General features: G+C 49.7%; 1 protein-coding gene across 1 annotated transcript in view; it reads left to right on the top strand.

Moving 5' to 3' along the window:
- The window catches only part of WNK1 (WNK lysine deficient protein kinase 1), a 74,409-nt gene that overhangs the window by 5,181 nt on the left and 49,639 nt on the right, over positions 1-19,589 (top strand). The window contains exons 2-3 of the mRNA XM_075855601.1: positions 2,469-2,641; positions 18,038-18,258. Coding sequence (XP_075711716.1) covers positions 2,469-2,641; positions 18,038-18,258 — 394 coding nt within the window. The remainder of the gene's footprint in view (positions 1-2,468; positions 2,642-18,037; positions 18,259-19,589) is intronic.

Here is a 19,589-nt window from a genome sequence, read left to right as displayed (position 1 = left end):
ATTGCTCTAGTAGTTCTCAAAAGTAACTTCTATGGTCTTGATTGAAAAATTCTTCGTTTGGTGTCTGCAGCTCCTGTGCAGACCAGTGTCTCCATGGTAACAGACTACAAACCAACCCTGCGTAGTCTGATCCTGCAGCCGTACGCCCTTCCATCTTGATGACATGTATGCGGTAGATCAGCAAGAATTAGACCGATGTAAAAGTCCGGCTGCAGAATCAGACTACACAGGGTTTGTTTGTAGTCTGTTACCATGGAGACACATGGGTCGGCACAGGAGCTGCAGACACCCAACGGTCGGCTATTATTAATTGGATGTGCCTTATTTTGGATTTGAAGGTGGACTTTAGTGCAACGGCTTTGAGACTGGAGGTGTTGGGTTTGTTCTCCTGCCAATAGTTTTGTGCAGCTCGTGTTGAATTTTACGTCCTGGACATTGCGTTTCTGCCGTTTCTTTACATTTCCGCGTCTCGGCAGGTTTGGGCTTGAGATTCTGATGTTGCGGGACCTGTGAACGTCCTTCAGCACTGATGACGTCTCGCTGGTAATTTTATATCGTGTAATGGCTTCTATTTCCGTCCTGCCTGATGCGGCCGCGATACACGTGTAACGGAGTTGGCAATTTCTGTGAAGTGACCTCAGCGCGTCTTCGGGGCAAGTGATTAGAAGGTTTTGCGAAGAACACAAAAGTTTGGAAAAAGGTCTAAGCCCGAGCGTGTGCGGCGCGGTTCAGGCGCGGTATCGAGCGCTCGTCCGTTGTTGTAATTACCGCAGAGACCGGTCATTTCCTCGCAGGCTGCGCTGTGACCGAGGCGGCAGGAGTTGCTGCGGGGTCTACCGGGACAATGACCAGAAACTATCAGCAGATTATAATCGTCAGGGTCCGTTCACACGCTGCGTAAATAGTGAGCGGAGAAAACGCTCAAATTCACCTGCGGTGCAGAGTTTTACTCCGCAGATTGTCAATTGGATTTGAGTAATCGCTGTTTATTTGTTGCGCTTTTTCCCTTTTTGATTCAATGGGGAGTTAAAAACCCGTAACAAATAGCCGTTGTTGCGTTTTTTTGTGGCGGGTTCACAGCAATTTCACTGCAAAAAAAAAAAACGTAACTGAGAAAAAAAATAAAAATCTTACCTTGTGACCACTGCAGCCAATCACAGGCTGTAGTGGCGGTCACATGGGATGAAACTAGCCGGCCAGCTAAGTGCTGCAATTTTCCGTAGCGGACATTCCGGGCAATAAACTGCGCCACAGTTTGCAGTTTTCGCCCAGAATTCCCTGCGCACAGGGCGGATACACCGTGTTTTTACGTATCACATCTGCCCCTTGTGAATTCAGCCTAATAGTGCGAAAAAATGTAAAGTGACGGTGACCCTGAAAGTCTCACCTGCAGATTGATTGCTCTGGCCTAGTGCAAAATGTCTACCTCCATGGTGACTTGGAAAGTGAACACCGTGCTCTAGAAAAAAAAAAATATGGACTCACTGCAGCATCTACTGCTTGTTCCATCTCCTGTCCATGCTCGCCGCCCCCCCCCCTCTCGCTCTCTGGCACCCACCACCCCTCTCTCTCGCTCTCCCCTCTCCCCCCTCTCCCCCTTGCGCTCTCTGGCGCCCCCTCTCCCCCTTGCGCTCTCTGGCGCCCCCTCTCCCCCTTGCGCTCTCTGGCGCCCCCCTCTCCCCCTTGCGCTCTCTGGCGCCCCCTCTCCCCCTTGCGCTCTCTGGCGCCCCCTCTCCCCCTTGCGCTCTCTGGCGCCCCCTCTCCCCCTTGCGCTCTCTGGCGCCCCCTCTCCCCCTTGCGCTCTCTGGCGCCCCCTCTCCCCCTTGCGCTCTCTGGCGCCCCCTCTCCCCCTTGCGCTCTCTGGCGCCCCCCTCTCCCCCTTGCGCTCTCTGGCGCCCCCCTCTCCCCCTTGCGCTCTCTGGCGCCCCCTCTCCCCCTTGCGCTCTCTGGCGCCCCCTCTCCCCCTTGCGCTCTCTGGCGCCCCCTCTCCCCCTTGCGCTCTCTGGCGCCCCCTCTCCCCCTTGCGCTCTCTGGCGCCCCCTCTCCCCCTTGCGCTCTCTGGCGCCCCCTCTCCCCCTTGCGCTCTCTGGCGCCCCCTCTCCCCCTTGCGCTCTCTGGCGCCCCCTCTCCCCCTTGCGCTCTCTGGCGCCCCCTCTCCCCCTTGCGCTCTCTGGCGCCCCCCTCTCCCCTTTTCTTCCTCTCTGGCGCCCCCTCTCCCCCTTGCGCTCTCTGGCGCCCCCTCACATAGAGGTTGGTTTGTTTTTGCTCTGACATACTGACCTCCTCTCCTGTGTCGCCTTCTTGTCTTCGTAGTTCCCACACTTGTAAGTGCGACCTCCGCCATTATTGGCCCATGTTCCCGCTGGTCCCTTCGCTCCGGGCAGCGCCGGGTGCAGCTCATGATGTCGTCGTGTTTCCTCCTCTGGTTTTCACAGAGAAATAATATTATTTTTCTTTCCCCCTTTCAGGACCGCAAGTTGTCCAAGTCAGAACGCCAGCGCTTCAAGGAGGAGGCCGGGATGCTCAAGGGTCTTCAGCATCCGAACATCGTCCGCTTCTACGACTCCTGGGAGTCCACCCTGAAAGGGAAGAAGTGCATAGTGCTGGTGACGGAGCTCATGACCTCGGGGACGCTGAAGACGTAAGTAGCGGGAATGGGGGCATTATACTGGTAGGGGGGTCGCCAGCACCAGACACGGTCAGGACACCCCCTACCAAGTGAGATTCCTGTTAAAGGGTCTTTCCCCCAAAATGGATTCTTCACCCCCGTAAATGCCCTGAGAATCTGCACTGCTCAGCAGAATTGCCAACCTGTCGGTCTTCACTGTTCTAGCATTCTATTCGTGATCCGGAATGATGAGAAAGAACCATTCTATAGGCCCTTCTCACATGGGGGGCTCTAAAGTTCTTGAAATTGGGGGGAAACGACACACGGCAAGACAAATAAGTACCCAATATTCTTACTGGCTCTCGGGAAGGTGCAGAAAGAGCAGACCTATGTGCAGCACTGTTTTTCATGGCTTTGCTTAGGACAGCCCCCTGTCCCCATGTGTGTTTTTATCTGACGGCTTTGAAGTTTGGCGCGGTTTTTACGTACATCTGAACGTTACAAAATGACAGGCAAAAGAAGACTCCGTTATAGTGCGTCCACACACGTGACCTGTAAGGAATGGGGGTGCGCTTAAATCCGGGGGCACTTACTCAAGTATAATGTGTGTTTACTTCCAGTGGAGTTAAAGGGGGACCCCCCACATTATTAGAGAAGGTCAAAGTAACGCAAGGCGGAAATCCCCTTTTATTATATAGGAAAGTTCCGTTATTCCGGCACCAGCAGCGCGAGGCAAATATAGGGGGGATATGTTGGATTATTGGACATTTCTTACATCCGTTCAAAGAGCAGGTTTACAATATTGTCCAGGGACGTTCCTGCCGGTGCGCGCTGGAGCCGGGAGATTATGGCCTAAATCACGAATAATTGAACATGTGGCCTCAATTCCGATTATTTAGGCCACGCCCTCTATGTGGATGCCACGCCATTGAGTTAATATTTATCCCTTGCGGTATACTACTGTATATAATATGCCCCATAACTGCCACCACACCATATAATGACCCCATAACTGCCCTCCACACAGTATAATGTCCCCATAACTGCCCTCCACACAGTATAATGTCCCCATAGCTGCCTCCACACAGTATAATGTCCCCATAACTGCCTCCATACAGTATAATGTCCCCATAACTGCCCTCCACACAGTATAATGTCCCCATAACTGCCCTCCACACAGTATAATGTCCCCATAACTGCCACCACACCATATAATGCCCCCATAACTGCCACCACACCATATAATGCCCCCATAACTGCCTCCACACAGTATAATGCCCCCATAACTGCCACCACACCATATAATGCCCCCATAACTGCCACCACACCATATAATGCCCCCATAACTGCCTCCACACAGTATAATGCCCCCATAACTGCCACCACACCATATAATGCCCCCATAACTGCCACCACACCATATAATGCCCCCATAACTGCCACCACACCATATAATGCCCCCATAACTGCCTCCACACAGTATAATGCCCCCATAACTGCCTCCACACAGTATAATGCCCCCATAACTGCCACCACACCATATAATGCCCCCATAGCTGCCTCCACACAGTATAATGCCCCCATAACTGCCTCCACACAGTATAATGCCCCCATAACTGCCACCACACCATATAATGCCCCCATAACTGCCACCACACCATATAATGCCCCCATAACTGCCACCACACCATATAATGCCCCCATAACTGCCTCCACACAGTATAATGCCCCCATAACTGCCTCCACACAGTATAATGTCCCCATAACTGCCTCCACACAGTATAATGTCCCCATAACTGCCTCCACACAGTATAATGCCCCCATAACTGCCACCACACAGTATAATGCCCCCATAACTGCCTCCACACAGTATAATGTCCCCATAACTGCCCTCCACACAGTATAATGCCCCCATAACTGCCTCCACACAGTATAATGACCCCATAACTGCCCTCCACACAGTATAATGCCCCCATAGCTGCCTCCACACAGTATAATGTCCCCATAACTGCCTCCACACAGTATAATGCCCCCCATAACTGCCCTCCACACAGTATAATGCCCCCATAACTGCCCTCCACACAGTATAATGCCCCCATAACTGCCTCCACACAGTATAATGCCCCCATAACTGCCCTCCACACAGTATAATGCCCCCATAGCTGCCTCCACACAGTATAATGCCCCCATAACTGCCCTCCACACAGTATAATGCCCCCATAACTTCCTCCACACAGTATAATGTCCCCATAACTGCCTCCACACAGTATAATGTCCCCATAACTGCCCTCCACACAGTATAATGTCCCCATAACTGCCCTCCACACAGTATAATGCCCCCATAACTGCCCTCCACACAGTATAATGTCCCTATAGCTGCCTCCACACAGTATAATGTCCCCATAGCTGCCTCCACACAGTATAATGACCCCATAACTGCCTCCACACAGTATAATGCCCCCATAACTGCCCTCCACACAGTATAATGTCCCCATAACTGCCTCCACACAGTATAATGTCCCCATAACTGCCTCCACACAGTATAATGACCCCATAGCTGCCCCCACACAGTATAATGTCCCCATAACTGCCTCCACACAGTATAATGTCCCCATAACTGCCTCCACACAGTATAATGCCCCCATAACTGCCTCCACACAGTATAATGTCCCCATAACTGCCTCCACACAGTATAATGTCCCCATAGCTGCCTCCACACAGTATAATGTCCCCATAGCTGCCTCCACACCGTATAATGCCCCCATAACTGCCCTCCACAGTATAATGCCCCCATAACTGCCTCCACACAGTATAATGCCCCCATAACTGCCCTCCACACAGTATAATGCCCCCATAACTGCCCTCCACACAGTATAATGTCCCCATAACTGCCCTCCACACAGTATAATGCCCCCATAACTGCCTCCACACAGTATAATGTCCCCATAGCTGCCTCTACACAGTATAATGCCCCCATAGCTGCCTCCACACAGTATAATGCCCTCATAACTGCCTCCACACAGTATAATGTCCCCATAGCTGCCTCCACACAGTATAATGCCCCCATAACTGCCCTCCACACAGTATAATGTCCCCATAACTGCCTCCACACAGTATAATGCCCCCATAACTGCCTCCACACAGTATAATGTCCCCATAACTGCCCTCCACACAGTATAATGCCCCCATAACTGCCCTCCACACAGTATAATGCCCCCATAACTGCCTCCACACAGTATAATGTCCCCATAACTGCCTCCACACAGTATAATGCCCCCATAACTGCCTCCACACAGTATAATGCCCCTATAACTGCCTCCACACAGTATAATGTCCCCATAACTGCCTCCACACAGTATAATGTCCCCATAACTTCCTCCACACAGTATAATGTCCCCATAACTGCCTCCACACAGTATAATGTCCCCATAACTGCCTCCACACAGTATAATGTCCCCATAACTGCCTCCACACAGTATAATGTCCCCATAACTGCCCTCCACACAGTATAATGTCCCCATAACTGCCCTCCACACAGTATAATGTCCCCATAACTGCCCTCCACACAGTATAATGCCCCCATAACTGCCCTCCACACAGTATAATGTCCCCATAACTGCCTCCACACAGTATAATGCCCCCATAACTGCCTCCACACAGTATAATGCCCCCATAACTGCCTCCACACAGTATAATGCCCCCATAACTGCCTCCACACAGTATAATGCCCCCATAACTGCCTCCACACAGTATAATGACCCCATAACTGCCTCCACACAGTATAATGACCCCATAACTGCCCTCCACACAGTATAATGCCCCCATAGCTGCCTCCACACAGTATAATGCCCTCATAACTGCCTCCACACAGTATAATGTCCCCATAGCTGCCTCCACACAGTATAATGCCCCCATAACTGCCTCCACACAGTATAATGCCCCCATAACTGCCCTCCACACAGTATAATGCCCCCATAACTGCCCTCCACACAGTATAATGCCCCCATAACTGCCCTCCACACAGTATAATGTCCCCATAACTTCCTCCACACAGTATAATGTCCCCATAACTGCCTCCACACAGTATAATGTCCCCATAACTGCCTCCACACAGTATAATGTCCCCATAACTGCCTCCACACAGTATAATGCCCCCATAACTGCCTTCCACACAGTATAATGTCCCCATAACTGCCCCCACACAGTATAATGCCCCCATAACTGCCTTCCACACAGTATAATGTCCCCATAACTGCCCCCACACAGTATAATGCCCCCATAACTGCCTTCCACACAGTATAATGTCCCCATAACTGCCTCCACACAGTATAATGCCCCCATAACTGCCTCCACACAGTATAATGTCCCCATAACTGCCCTCCACACAGTATAATGCCCCCATAACTGCCCTCCACACAGTATAATGCCCCCATAACTGCCTCCACACAGTATAATGCCCCCATAACTGCCCTCCACACAGTATAATGCCCCCATAACTGCCACCACACAGTATAATGCCCCCATAGCTGCCCCCCACACAGTATAATGCCCCCATAGCTGCCCCCCACACAGTATAATGCCCCCATAACTGCCTCCACACAGTATAATGCCCCATAACTGCCTCCACACAGTATAATGCCCCCATAACTGCCCTCCACACAGTATAATGCCCCCATAACTGCCCTCCACACAGTATAATGTCCCCATAGCTGCCCCCCACACAGTATAATGCCCCCATAGCTGCCCTCCACACAGTATAATGTCCCCATAACTGCCCTCCACACAGTATAATGCCCCCATAACTGCCCTCCACACAGTATAATGCCCCCATAGCTGCCCTCCACACAGTATAATGCCCCATAACTGCCCCCACACAGTATAATGACCCCATAACTGCCTCCACACAGTATAATGCCACCATAGCTGCCTCCACACAGTATAATGCCCCCATAACTGCCTCCACACAGTATAATGCCCCCATAACTGCCTCCACACAGTATAATTCCCCCATAGCTGCCTCCACACAGTATAATGCCCCTATAACTGCCTCCACACAGTATAATGCCCCCATAGCTGCCTCCACACAGTATAATGACCCCATAACTGCCTCCACACAGTATAATGCCCCTATAACTGCCTCCACACAGTATAATGCCCCCATAGCTGCCTCCACACAGTATAATGACCCCATAACTGCCTCCACACAGTATAATGTCCCCATAACTGCCTCCACACAGTATAATGTCCCCATAGCTGCCCCCACACAGTATAATGCCCCCATAACTGCCTCCACACAGTATAATGTCCCCATAACTGCCTCCACACAGTATAATGTCCCCATAACTGCCTCCACACAGTATAATGCCCCCATAACTGCCTCCACACAGTATAATGTCCCCATAACTGCCTCCACACAGTATAATGCCCCCATAACTGCCTCCACACAGTATAATGTCCCCATAACTGCCTCCACACAGTATAATGCCCCCATAACTGCCTCCACACAGTATAATGTCCCCATAACTGCCTCCACACAGTATAATGCCCCTATAGCTGCCCACACAGTATAATGTCCCCATAACTGCCTCCACACAGTATAATGTCCCCATAACTGCCTCCACACAGTATAATGTCCCCATAACTGCCCTCCACACAGTATAATGTCCCCATAACTGCCTCCACACAGTATAATGCCCCCATAACTGCCTCCACACAGTATAATGTCCCCATAACTGCCTCCACACAGTATAATGTCCCCATAACTGCCCTCCACACAGTATAATGTCCCCATAACTGCCCTCCTCACAGTCTAATGTCCCCATAACTGCCTCCACACAGTATAATGCCCCCATAACTGCCTCCACACAGTATAATGTCCCCACAACTGCCACCACACAGTATAATGCCCCCATAACTGCCCCCACACAGTATAATGCCCCCATAACTGCCTCCACACAGTATAATGTCCCCATAACTGCCTCCACACAGTATAATGCCCCCATAACTGCCTCCACACAGTATAATGCCCCCATAACTGCCCTCCACACAGTATAATGCCCCCATAACTGCCTCCACACAGTATAATGTCCCCATAACTGCCACCACACAGTATAATGTCCCCATAACTGCCACCACACAGTATAATGCCCCCATAACTGCCTCCACACAGTATAATGCCCCCATAACTGCCTCCACACAGTATAATGCCCCCATAACTGCCTCCACACAGTATAATGCCCCCATAACTGCCTCCACACAGTATAATGCCCCCATAACTGCCTCCACACAGTATAATGCCCCCATAACTGCCTCCACACAGTATAATGCCCCCATAACTGCCTCCACAGTATAATGCCCCCATAACTGCCTCCACACAGTATAATGCCCCCATAACGGCCTCCACACAGTATAATGTCCCCATAACTGCCCTCCACACAGTATAATGCCCCATAACTGCCTCCACACAGTATAATGTCCCCATAACTGCCTCCACACAGTATAATGCCCCCATAACTGCCTCCACACAGTATAATGTCCCCATAACTGCCTCCACACAGTATAATGCCCCCATAACTGCCTCCACACAGTATAATGTCCCCATAACTGCCTCCACACAGTATAATGTCCCCATAGCTGCCTCCACACAGTATAATGCCCCCATAACTGCCTCCACACAGTATAATGTCCCCATAACTGCCTCCACACAGTATAATGTCCCCATAACTGCCTCCACACAGTATAATGTCCCCATAACTGCCTCCACACAGTATAATGCCCCCATAACTGCCTCCACACAGTATAATGCCCCCATAACTGCCTCCACACAGTATAATGCCCCCATAACTGCCTCCACACAGTATAATGCCCCCATAACTGCCTCCACACAGTATAATGTCCCCATAACTGCCTCCACACAGTATAATGTCCCCATAACTGCCTCCACACAGTATAATGCCCCCATAACTGCCTCCACACAGTATAATGCCCCCATAACTGCCTCCACACAGTATAATGCCCCCATAACTGCCTCCACACAGTATAATGCCCCCATAACTGCCTCCACACAGTATAATGCCCCCATAACTGCCTCCACACAGTATAATGCCCCCATAACTGCCTCCACACAGTATAATGCCCCCATAACTGCCTCCACACAGTATAATGCCCCCATAACTGCCTCCACACAGTATAATGCCCCCATAGCTGCCTCCACACAGTATAATGTCCCTATAACTGCCTCCACACAGTATAATGTCCCTATAACTGCCTCCACACAGTATAATGTCCCCATAACTGCCCTCCACACAGTATAATGACCCCATAACTGCCTCCACACAGTATAATGCCCCCATAGCTGCCTCCACACAGTATAATGTCCCCATAACTGCCTCCACACAGTATAATGCCCCCATAACTGCCTCCACACAGTATAATGTCCCCATAACTGCCCTCCACACAGTATAATGCCCCCATAGCTGCCTCCACACAGTATAATGCCCCCATAACTGCCTCCACACAGTATAATGCCCCATAACTGCCTCCACACAGTATAATGTCCCCATAACTGGCTCCACACATTATAATGCCCCATAACTGCCTCCACACAGTATAATGCCCCCATAGCTGCCTCCACACAGTATAATGTCCCATAACTGCCCCCACACAGTATAATGTCCCATAACTGCCTCCACACAGTATAATGTCCCCATAACTGCCTCCACACAGTATAATGCCCCCATAGCTGCCTCCACACAGTATAATGTCCCCATAACTGCCTCCACACAGTATAATGCCCCCATAACTGCCTCCACACAGTATAATGTCCCCATAACTGCCTCCACACAGTATAATGCCCCCATAACTGCCTCCACACAGTATAATGTCCCCATAACTGCCTCCACACAGTATAATGCCCCCATAGCTGCCTCCACACAGTATAATGCCCCCATAACTGCCTCCACACAGTATAATGTCCCCATAACTGCCTCCACACAGTATAATGCCCCCATAGCTGCCTCCACACAGTATAATGCCCCCATAACTGCCTCCACACAGTATAATGCCCCCATAACTGCCTCCACACAGTATAATGCCCCCATAACTGCCTCCACACAGTATAATGTCCCCATAACTGCCTCCACACAGTATAATGCCCCCATAGCTGCCTCCACACAGTATAATGCCCCCATAACTGCCTCCACACAGTATAATGTCCCCATAACTGCCTCCACACAGTATAATGCCCCCATAGCTGCCTCCACACAGTATAATGCCCCCATAACTGCCTCCACACAGTATAATGTCCCCATAACTGCCTCCACACAGTATAATGTCCCCATAACTGCCTCCACACAGTATAATGTCCCCATAACTGCCTCCACACAGTATAATGTCCCCATAACTGCCTCCACACAGTATAATGTCCCCATAACTGCCTCCACACAGTATAATGTCCCCATAACTGCCCCCACACAGTATAATGCCCCCATAACTGCCCTCCACACAGTATAATGCCCCCATAACTGCCCTCCACACAGTATAATGTCCCCATAACTGCCTCCACACAGTATAATGTCCCCATAACTGCCTCCACACAGTATAATGTCCCCATAACTGCCTCCACACAGTATAATGCCCCCATAACTGCCCTCCACACAGTATAATGTCCCCATAACTGCCTCCACACAGTATAATGTCCCCATAACTGCCCTCCACACATTATAATGCCCCCATAACTGCCTCCACACAGTATAATGTCCCCATAACTGCCGCCACACAGTATAATGTCCCCATAACTGCCTCCACACAGTATAATGTCCCCATAACTGCCTCCACACAGTATAATGCCCCCATAACTGCCTCCACACAGTATAATGTCCCCATAACTGCCTCCACACAGTATAATGTCCCCATAACTGCCCTCCTCACAGTCTAATGTCCCCATAACTGCCTCCACACAGTATAATGCCCCCATAACTGCCTCCACACAGTATAATGTCCCCACAACTGCCACCACACAGTATAATGCCCCCATAACTGCCCCCACACAGTATAATGCCCCCATAACTGCCTCCACACAGTATAATGTCCCCATAACTGCCTCCACACAGTATAATGCCCCCATAACTGCCTCCACACAGTATAATGCCCCCATAACTGCCCTCCACACAGTATAATGCCCCCATAACTGCCTCCACACAGTATAATGTCCCCATAACTGCCACCACACAGTATAATGTCCCCATAACTGCCTCCACACAGTATAATGCCCCCATAACTGCCTCCACACAGTATAATGCCCCCATAACTGCCTCCACACAGTATAATGCCCCCATAACTGCCTCCACACAGTATAATGCCCCCATAACTGCCTCCACACAGTATAATGCCCCCATAACTGCCTCCACAGTATAATGCCCCCATAACTGCCTCCACACAGTATAATGCCCCCATAACTGCCTCCACAGTATAATGTCCCCATAGCTGCCCTCCACACAGTATAATGTCCCCATAACTGCCCTCCACACAGTATAATGTCCCCATAACTGCCTCCACACAGTATAATGTCCCCATAACTGCCTCCACACAGTATAATGTCCCCATAGCTGCCTCCACACAGTATAATGCCCCATAACTGCCTCCACACAGTATAATGTCCCCATAACTGCCCTCCACACAGTATAATGTCCCCATAGCTGCCTCCACACCGTATAATGTCCCCATAACTGCCTCCACACAGTATAATGTCCCCATAACTGCCTCCACACAGTATAATGTCCCCATAGCTGCCTCCACACAGTATAATGTCCCCATAACTGCCTCCACACAGTATAATGCCCCCATAACTGCCTCCACACAGTATAATGTCCCCATAGCTGCCTCCACACAGTATAATGCCCCATAACTGCCCTCCACACAGTATAATGTCCCCATAACTGCCCTCCACACAGTATAATGCCCCCATAACTGCCTCCACACAGTATAATGTCCCCATAACTGCCTCCACACAGTATAATGCCCCCATAACTGCCTCCACACAGTATAATGCCCCCATAACTGCCTCCACACAGTATAATGTCCCCATAGCTGCCTCCACACAGTATAATGCCCCATAACTGCCTCCACACAGTATAATGTCCCCATAACTGCCTCCACACAGTATAATGTCCCCATAACTGCCTCCACACAGTATAATGCCCCCATAACTGCCCTCCTCACAGTCTAATGTCCCCATAACTGCCTCCACACAGTATAATGCCCCCATAACTGCCTCCACACAGTATAATGCCCCCATAACTGCCTCCACACAGTATAATGCCCCATAACTGCCTCCACACAGTATAAGTCCCCATAACTGCTCCACACAGTATAATGTCCCCATAACTGCCTCCACACAGTATAATGTCCCCATAACTGCCTCCACACAGTATAATGTCCCCATAACTGCCTCCACACAGTATAATGTCCCCATAACTGCCTCCACACAGTATAATGTCCCCATAACTGCCTCCACACAGTATAATGCCCCCATAACTGCCTCCACACAGTATAATGTCCCCATAACTGCCCCCACACAGTATAATGTCCCCATAACTGCCCTCCACACAGTATAATGCCCCCATAACTGCCCTCCACACAGTATAATGTCCCCATAACTGCCTCCACACAGTATAATGCCCCCATAACTGCCCTCCACACAGTATAATGTCCCCATAACTGCCTCCACACAGTATAATGCCCCCATAACTGCCCCCACACAGTATAATGTCCCCATAACTGCCCCCACACAGTATAATGCCCCCATAACTGCCCTCCACACAGTATAATGCCCCCATAACTGCCCTCCACACAGTATAATGTCCCCATAACTGCCTCCACACAGTATAATGCCCCCATAACTGCCCTCCACACAGTATAATGTCCCCATAACTGCCCTCCACACAGTATAATGCCCCCATAACTGCCTCCACACAGTATAATGCCCCCATAACTGCCCTCCACACAGTATAATGCCCCCATAACTGCCTCCACACAGTATAATGCCCCCATAACTGCCCTCCACACAGTATAATGCCCCCATAACTGCCCTCCACACAGTATAATGCCCCCATAACTGCCTCCACAGTATAATGTCCCTATAGCTGCCCTCCACACAGTATAATGCCCCCCATAGCTGCCCTCCACACAGTATAATGTCCCCATAACTGCCTCCACACAGTATAATGCCCCCATAACTGCCCCCACACAGTATAATGTCCCCATAACTGCCTCCACACAGTATAATGACCCCATAACTGCCTCCACACAGTATAATGCCCCCATAACTGCCCTCCACACAGTATAATGCCCCCATAACTGCCCTCCACACAGTATAATGTCCCCATAACTGCCTCCACACAGTATAATGCCCCCATAACTGCCCTCCACACAGTATAATGTCCCCATAACTGCCCTCCACACAGTATAATGCCCCCATAACTGCCTCCACACAGTATAATGCCCCCATAACTGCCCTCCACACAGTATAATGTCCCCATAACTGCCTCCACACAGTATAATGCCCCCATAACTGCCTCCACACAGTATAATGCCCCCATAACTGCCCTCCACACAGTATAATGTCCCCATAACTGCCTCCACACAGTATAATGTCCCCATAACTGCCACCACACAGTATAATGTCCCCATAACTTCCTCCACACAGTATAATGTCCCCATAACTGCCTCCACACAGTATAATGTCCCCATAACTGCCTCCACACAGTATAATGCCCCCATAACTGCCACCACACAGTATAATGCCCCCATAACTGCCTCCACACAGTATAATGTCCCCATAACTGCCCTCCACACAGTATAATGCCCCCATAACTGCCTCCACACAGTATAATGTCCCCATAACTGCCCTCCACACAGTATAATGCCCCCATAACTGCCCTCCACACAGTATAATGCCCCCATAACTGCCCTCCACACAGTATAATGCCCCCATAACTGCCTCCACAGTATAATGTCCCTATAGCTGCCCTCCACACAGTATAATGCCCCCCATAGCTGCCCTCCACACAGTATAATGTCCCCATAACTGCCTCCACACAGTATAATGCCCCCATAACTGCCCCCACACAGTATAATGTCCCCATAACTGCCCTCCACACAGTATAATGCCCCCATAACTGCCACCACACAGTATAATGACCCCATAACTGCCTCCACACAGTATAATGCCCCCATAACTGCCTCCACACAGTATAATGACCCCTGGCGGGCAGCGCATGTTTTGCCACATACCCTGAGAACTTGAATATAATAAAACCGCACACGTGTGATATGTAAATGGCAAACAGACTGAATAGTCTCCACAAAACTGCACAGAAATAAGTTTATTTGGAAATGAGCGCAGCAGAGACCGGTTTACAAGCATTTACAGCAGCGCATCATTCGGGACATAAGGGGGGGGGGTCACCATGATAAGCAGCCAAATATATAATCCCCCCAAAACCACCTAAATCCCTCCGCTTGTATAGATAAAGACATAAGAAATGTTGCATCAAACCGTGACACGGGAACGACATGGATATGAAATGACATCACCCCTGAGGAAGCCACATATGTGGTGCCACGCGTGGGGCAGGCAGACCCCTCATCCCATCCCTCTTGGCTTTATTGATGTCCATGTCGTCGTTTTGATGAAAATAATAATATATAACCCCGTTCCAATGATGAGTGGAGGAGATCCCTCCGGTCTGCGCGGCGCAGAGAGGCGCGATGACATCACTGCCTCGTGTCCGGCCATACATAGTGATTGGTAGAGCAGGGAAATTACGGCTCCCTGCTCTATCATTGGATTCCGCTATATCCGAGTCCTGAAGAGGCAGATACAGTTTAAACCGGGAGAAAACAATTGATAAAACCGAAATTCGCAAGATGTCGTCGATTTTAATTGCGCTGAATTTAGATTTCAATTATTTTTCAATTAATTGCCCATCCCCGGTGTGCGTGCGTGCGTGTTTTAGATTTGCCCCCCATTCTCTTGTATTGCAGCGCTGCAGCGTGGGGTCAGGCCATGGTTAATACATGAACAAAGTTTCCACTGCGACCCCCTCGGATACACCGCAGTTGTCAGAGGCGATCGCTCGTTTCCGATTCCATGCGAATTTACTTTTGCGCCAAATATAATTTTGTTGGCTGGACACAAGCGGCAGAAATTACTCTCCGACTTTGCTGGTGTAAAGGGCGACGCGGTTTGCGGATCTGCATTTCTGCCTAAGTTGTTACCCTCCTCCAGGACTTCATGACGCAAGTGTTGCACAAAGAAATTCCTGAGTGGGGTACTATGAGGAGAGGATCGGTTTTGTCCCTGGTGGGGGGCAGGGGGTGTCGGTCTGGGGCGGCAGGAAGTTTAGAAGGAAATGGGTGGGTTTCAGCCCTTTGCTTTGTGCATTTGAGGTCTGCGCACGCAGGGAAGGAATGCTGGGAATTCAGGACCGTCCGCTCGCTCATTGTCAGCTCGTCCATCATCGCTCTGTCATCTACATTGAAAAATCCACAGGTGCCCTCTGCTGGCCGCCATCGTGAACTACCACATGAAAGTTTTATAGCCGCGTCCGATTAAATACATTAATGGCGCTTATCACGTAACGTATCTGGACCACAGCACCAGCCCAGGCGGTCAGTGAGGCCGAACCCTCACCATTGTGATCAGATCGTATATCTTGCTGATGTTGGCACGTCGACCTAACTGGGAGAAAGCGCCGTTCTGATTCATTTACAAATAATAATAGCGATGTAGTTACACTGAGCTACTCCAGGAGGCGCTACAGAGAGTGGAACCGTATCCGTTTCCCTTTAACATTGTTCATCCTGATCTTCCTGGTTCATGACTGGAATACCAGAACAGCAGTGAACACCGACATGTAGATTAAATATATAGCATTCAGGGTGCATGGAAATCTGGGCAAGGACCTCTAGGGGCGCTGCAGTGGCAGCCGTTAGTGGTTGTCAGTCAGAAGCCGATTCCTGTGCCATAAATAAGGTGATCGCCCGGCACTTGGCATCTTCCCGCCCTCTATAAAGTTACTGGTTGGTTGATATCCAGCGGGTTTTTTTTTTATTTTTAGCAATCGCTCCGAAGGCAAGAAACCACATCACTGGTGACTAATAAGTGTAATGTGTTGGTGCCGAGCCCGGTGACTTCGCCCACAGAATGCCTCTTTGTTGTCTGTTTGCCACGTGCGGGCAGCGCCCACCTCTAACGTCTTTTTATCACAGTCTTTGTTCTCCGGTTCCTGCTACATGTTCTCAACAATAAAATATAACAGAGGAATGAAGGACAGTAGTAGGGGGTCGTCTGCCCATTGCACTTATTAAAGGGGGTGTCTAGTTTATACACCCGATTAGTGAATTCTGGGGTAATATCGGGGCGTCCGCTGTTCAGGATCCTCATATTTTGGCCAGAGTTGAGAGCGGTTACATAGAGCATCTCTGGAGGACCCGTCCAGTCCTGTATTACACAGACAACACATTGATATGAATGGATGCTGTGTAATACTTTATTTCTCCTGTGGTGGCGCTGCAGGGAAGCAACACTTCCAGGTTTCTCCACAGATCACTGCTGATCGCTGGGGCTGCTGCAGGGATCGCAGGTGGAATTGGATCACTACAGCCGGCAATATAAGGAAGCTGCCATTTTTTCTTTACAAGGGTTTTCACATTTGTATGAAAATAAAGCTCAATCCCTGTATAATGAAAAGGTCTTTAACTTATAATATACTGTTTTTCATTTCGTCACCATTTTCAAGATCTCTGATTGCTGTCAGTTTCATATTCAAAGGCTGAAAACTTTTAAAGACAGAACTCACAACTGAGGGTTTGTTACAATTGTATCTAGTCTAGACGATCCTGTGAGCTAAACTGCCTGGACTGCAGACTGATACATTTCACCTGCACTGATACATTGTAACAAACCATCAGGACAGAAGAGATTTGTTCTGCTGATGTGCTTAGCCCAGAGGATTGTCTAGACTCGATACAATTGTAGCAAACCCTCAGCTGTGAAGTATTTTCAATGAATGGAAATACAGTATATTAGAAAGTTGCAGAACTTTTCGTGATGGGATTAAAAAAAAAAATCCGAAGGTGAAGCTTTAATTTAAAGGGGCATCAACCGGATATGCCACGACATTCTGAACGGTGGGGGTCTGACATCTGAGACCCTTACGATCTTGGGAATGGGGATATGCTGCAGCTCCCTGCAATGCTGGTGGTCTGGCCTAGCGATATGCCGACACTATGGTGGGAAAACTCCTTTAATGTAAATGGGATTTAGGGGCGCTGTATTAATCCCCCATAGGTTACCACGCCCGTCCAAGTGGAAGTCGATTTTCAGTCCGTGCCGCTTCCTCACGAGCGTTTTTCTTTCTACGCCAGGTATCTGAAGAGGTTCAAGGTGATGAAGCTGAAGGTCCTCCGCAGCTGGTGCCGGCAGATCCTGAAAGGGCTGCACTTCCTGCACACCCGGACGCCCCCGATCATCCATAGAGACCTGAAGTGCGACAACATCTTCATCACCGGCCCCACCGGCTCAGTGAAGATCGGAGACCTGGGACTGGCCACCCTGAAGAGGGCGTCTTTTGCCAAGAGTGTCATAGGTATGTCCGGGAGACCGCTCGTCCTCCTAGTCTGCCCCTCGGGGCGCTAATACCTCTATATATAAATACCGTCAGTATGTTTACCTCTCCTCTCTGCTCACGCTGACCTGATCGGCTTTGTTTCGTGGAAGGCAGGACTGGTAATCACCCACTTTCAGCTACAAGTCACAGTGGGAATTCAGCCACATTCACCAAGATACAGGCGTTCAATGCCTGCTGTTCACACTCGCATCCTATAGAGGGCGCCACATCGCAAGAGCAGCTGGAACCAAATGTAACGGTCCCTGCTTAATGGGTGTGCGTCCCTTTAAACGACCCTCACCTAAATCATCGATAAACTCCGATTCCCACCGATGTTCTGGGCTAAAAGTGGATTTACTGGGTTCAGCCTTCAACACGAGACAATGGTCTTTTCTGAATGAACAAAAGCGGCCTATGCCAACCTATATGCCAGGTAGCGCGGTATACCACTAGAGTAGCAGGGGGCCCTCCGCTATATATTTGTCAGGTCTTAACCCTTTCTTTCCAGGGTGGCTGAGAAGTTTTCTTCGTCATAGACCAAAAAGAAACCCCCCCCCAAACCCTGACCCCCTTAATATGTCCCCGGAGCCCCCACAGCTTCTTTACTTACCTGGTTATGAAGCTCATCCTGACAACCTCTCTGTATTGAAGTGTTTTTCTTGCCTGTAGGCCATTTATTAGTGTGCACTGCAGTTTATACCGTAAGTATGTGAAGAGAAGGTAACTGGTGAGTCTGGGAGTTTTTTTTTAAATTTTTTTCTCGCAGAAAGCCGTTTCCGTTTTCCAATGCGTTGTATTTACTGCTGCTGCCTGGACTCGTGGCAGTTTTCCATTGCAAGGTTTCCTCCTCCTGCATACAGATCACCCAGGTGAATGGAAAGTTGTGTGACTAACTGGCTATTCTCCCTTCCAGCAGCAGGTGGCGCTGTCCTCCAGGTATGTACAGGTAGAGAAGCCTTGAGTGCGCCGCTGTTATGTAGCCGGTCACCAGCATCTCTCCATTTACTTGGCGTTTGAAGAAAATTAATACAAGTTCGCCACAATCTAATGCCGGGAGAAGGGGCATCGTCTTCTTCTCTTGCCTCGGCCCTTGCATTACTAGCCCACCCCTCCCCCATTCCGAGGCCTTGCAATGGAAGACGTCTAAATTGAATTTTCTTTACAGAGTAACTAAGAAGCTTTCCTCCTCTTTTTTTTTCCTTTTTTTTTTTTTTTTTCCTTTGCCCCCCCACTATCTTTCTCACAGGTTTTCTTCCCCCGAACGCTATCGTGGTGAGTAGCGCCTCCAGAATCCTGCTCGAAAATTTGAG

This window comes from Rhinoderma darwinii, chromosome 3 (assembly GCF_050947455.1).
Source record: "Rhinoderma darwinii isolate aRhiDar2 chromosome 3, aRhiDar2.hap1, whole genome shotgun sequence".
Taxonomy (NCBI): Eukaryota; Metazoa; Chordata; class Amphibia; order Anura; family Rhinodermatidae; genus Rhinoderma; species Rhinoderma darwinii.
Note: the sequence above shows the minus strand (reverse complement) of the source record. Positions and strands in the feature narration are given on the sequence as shown.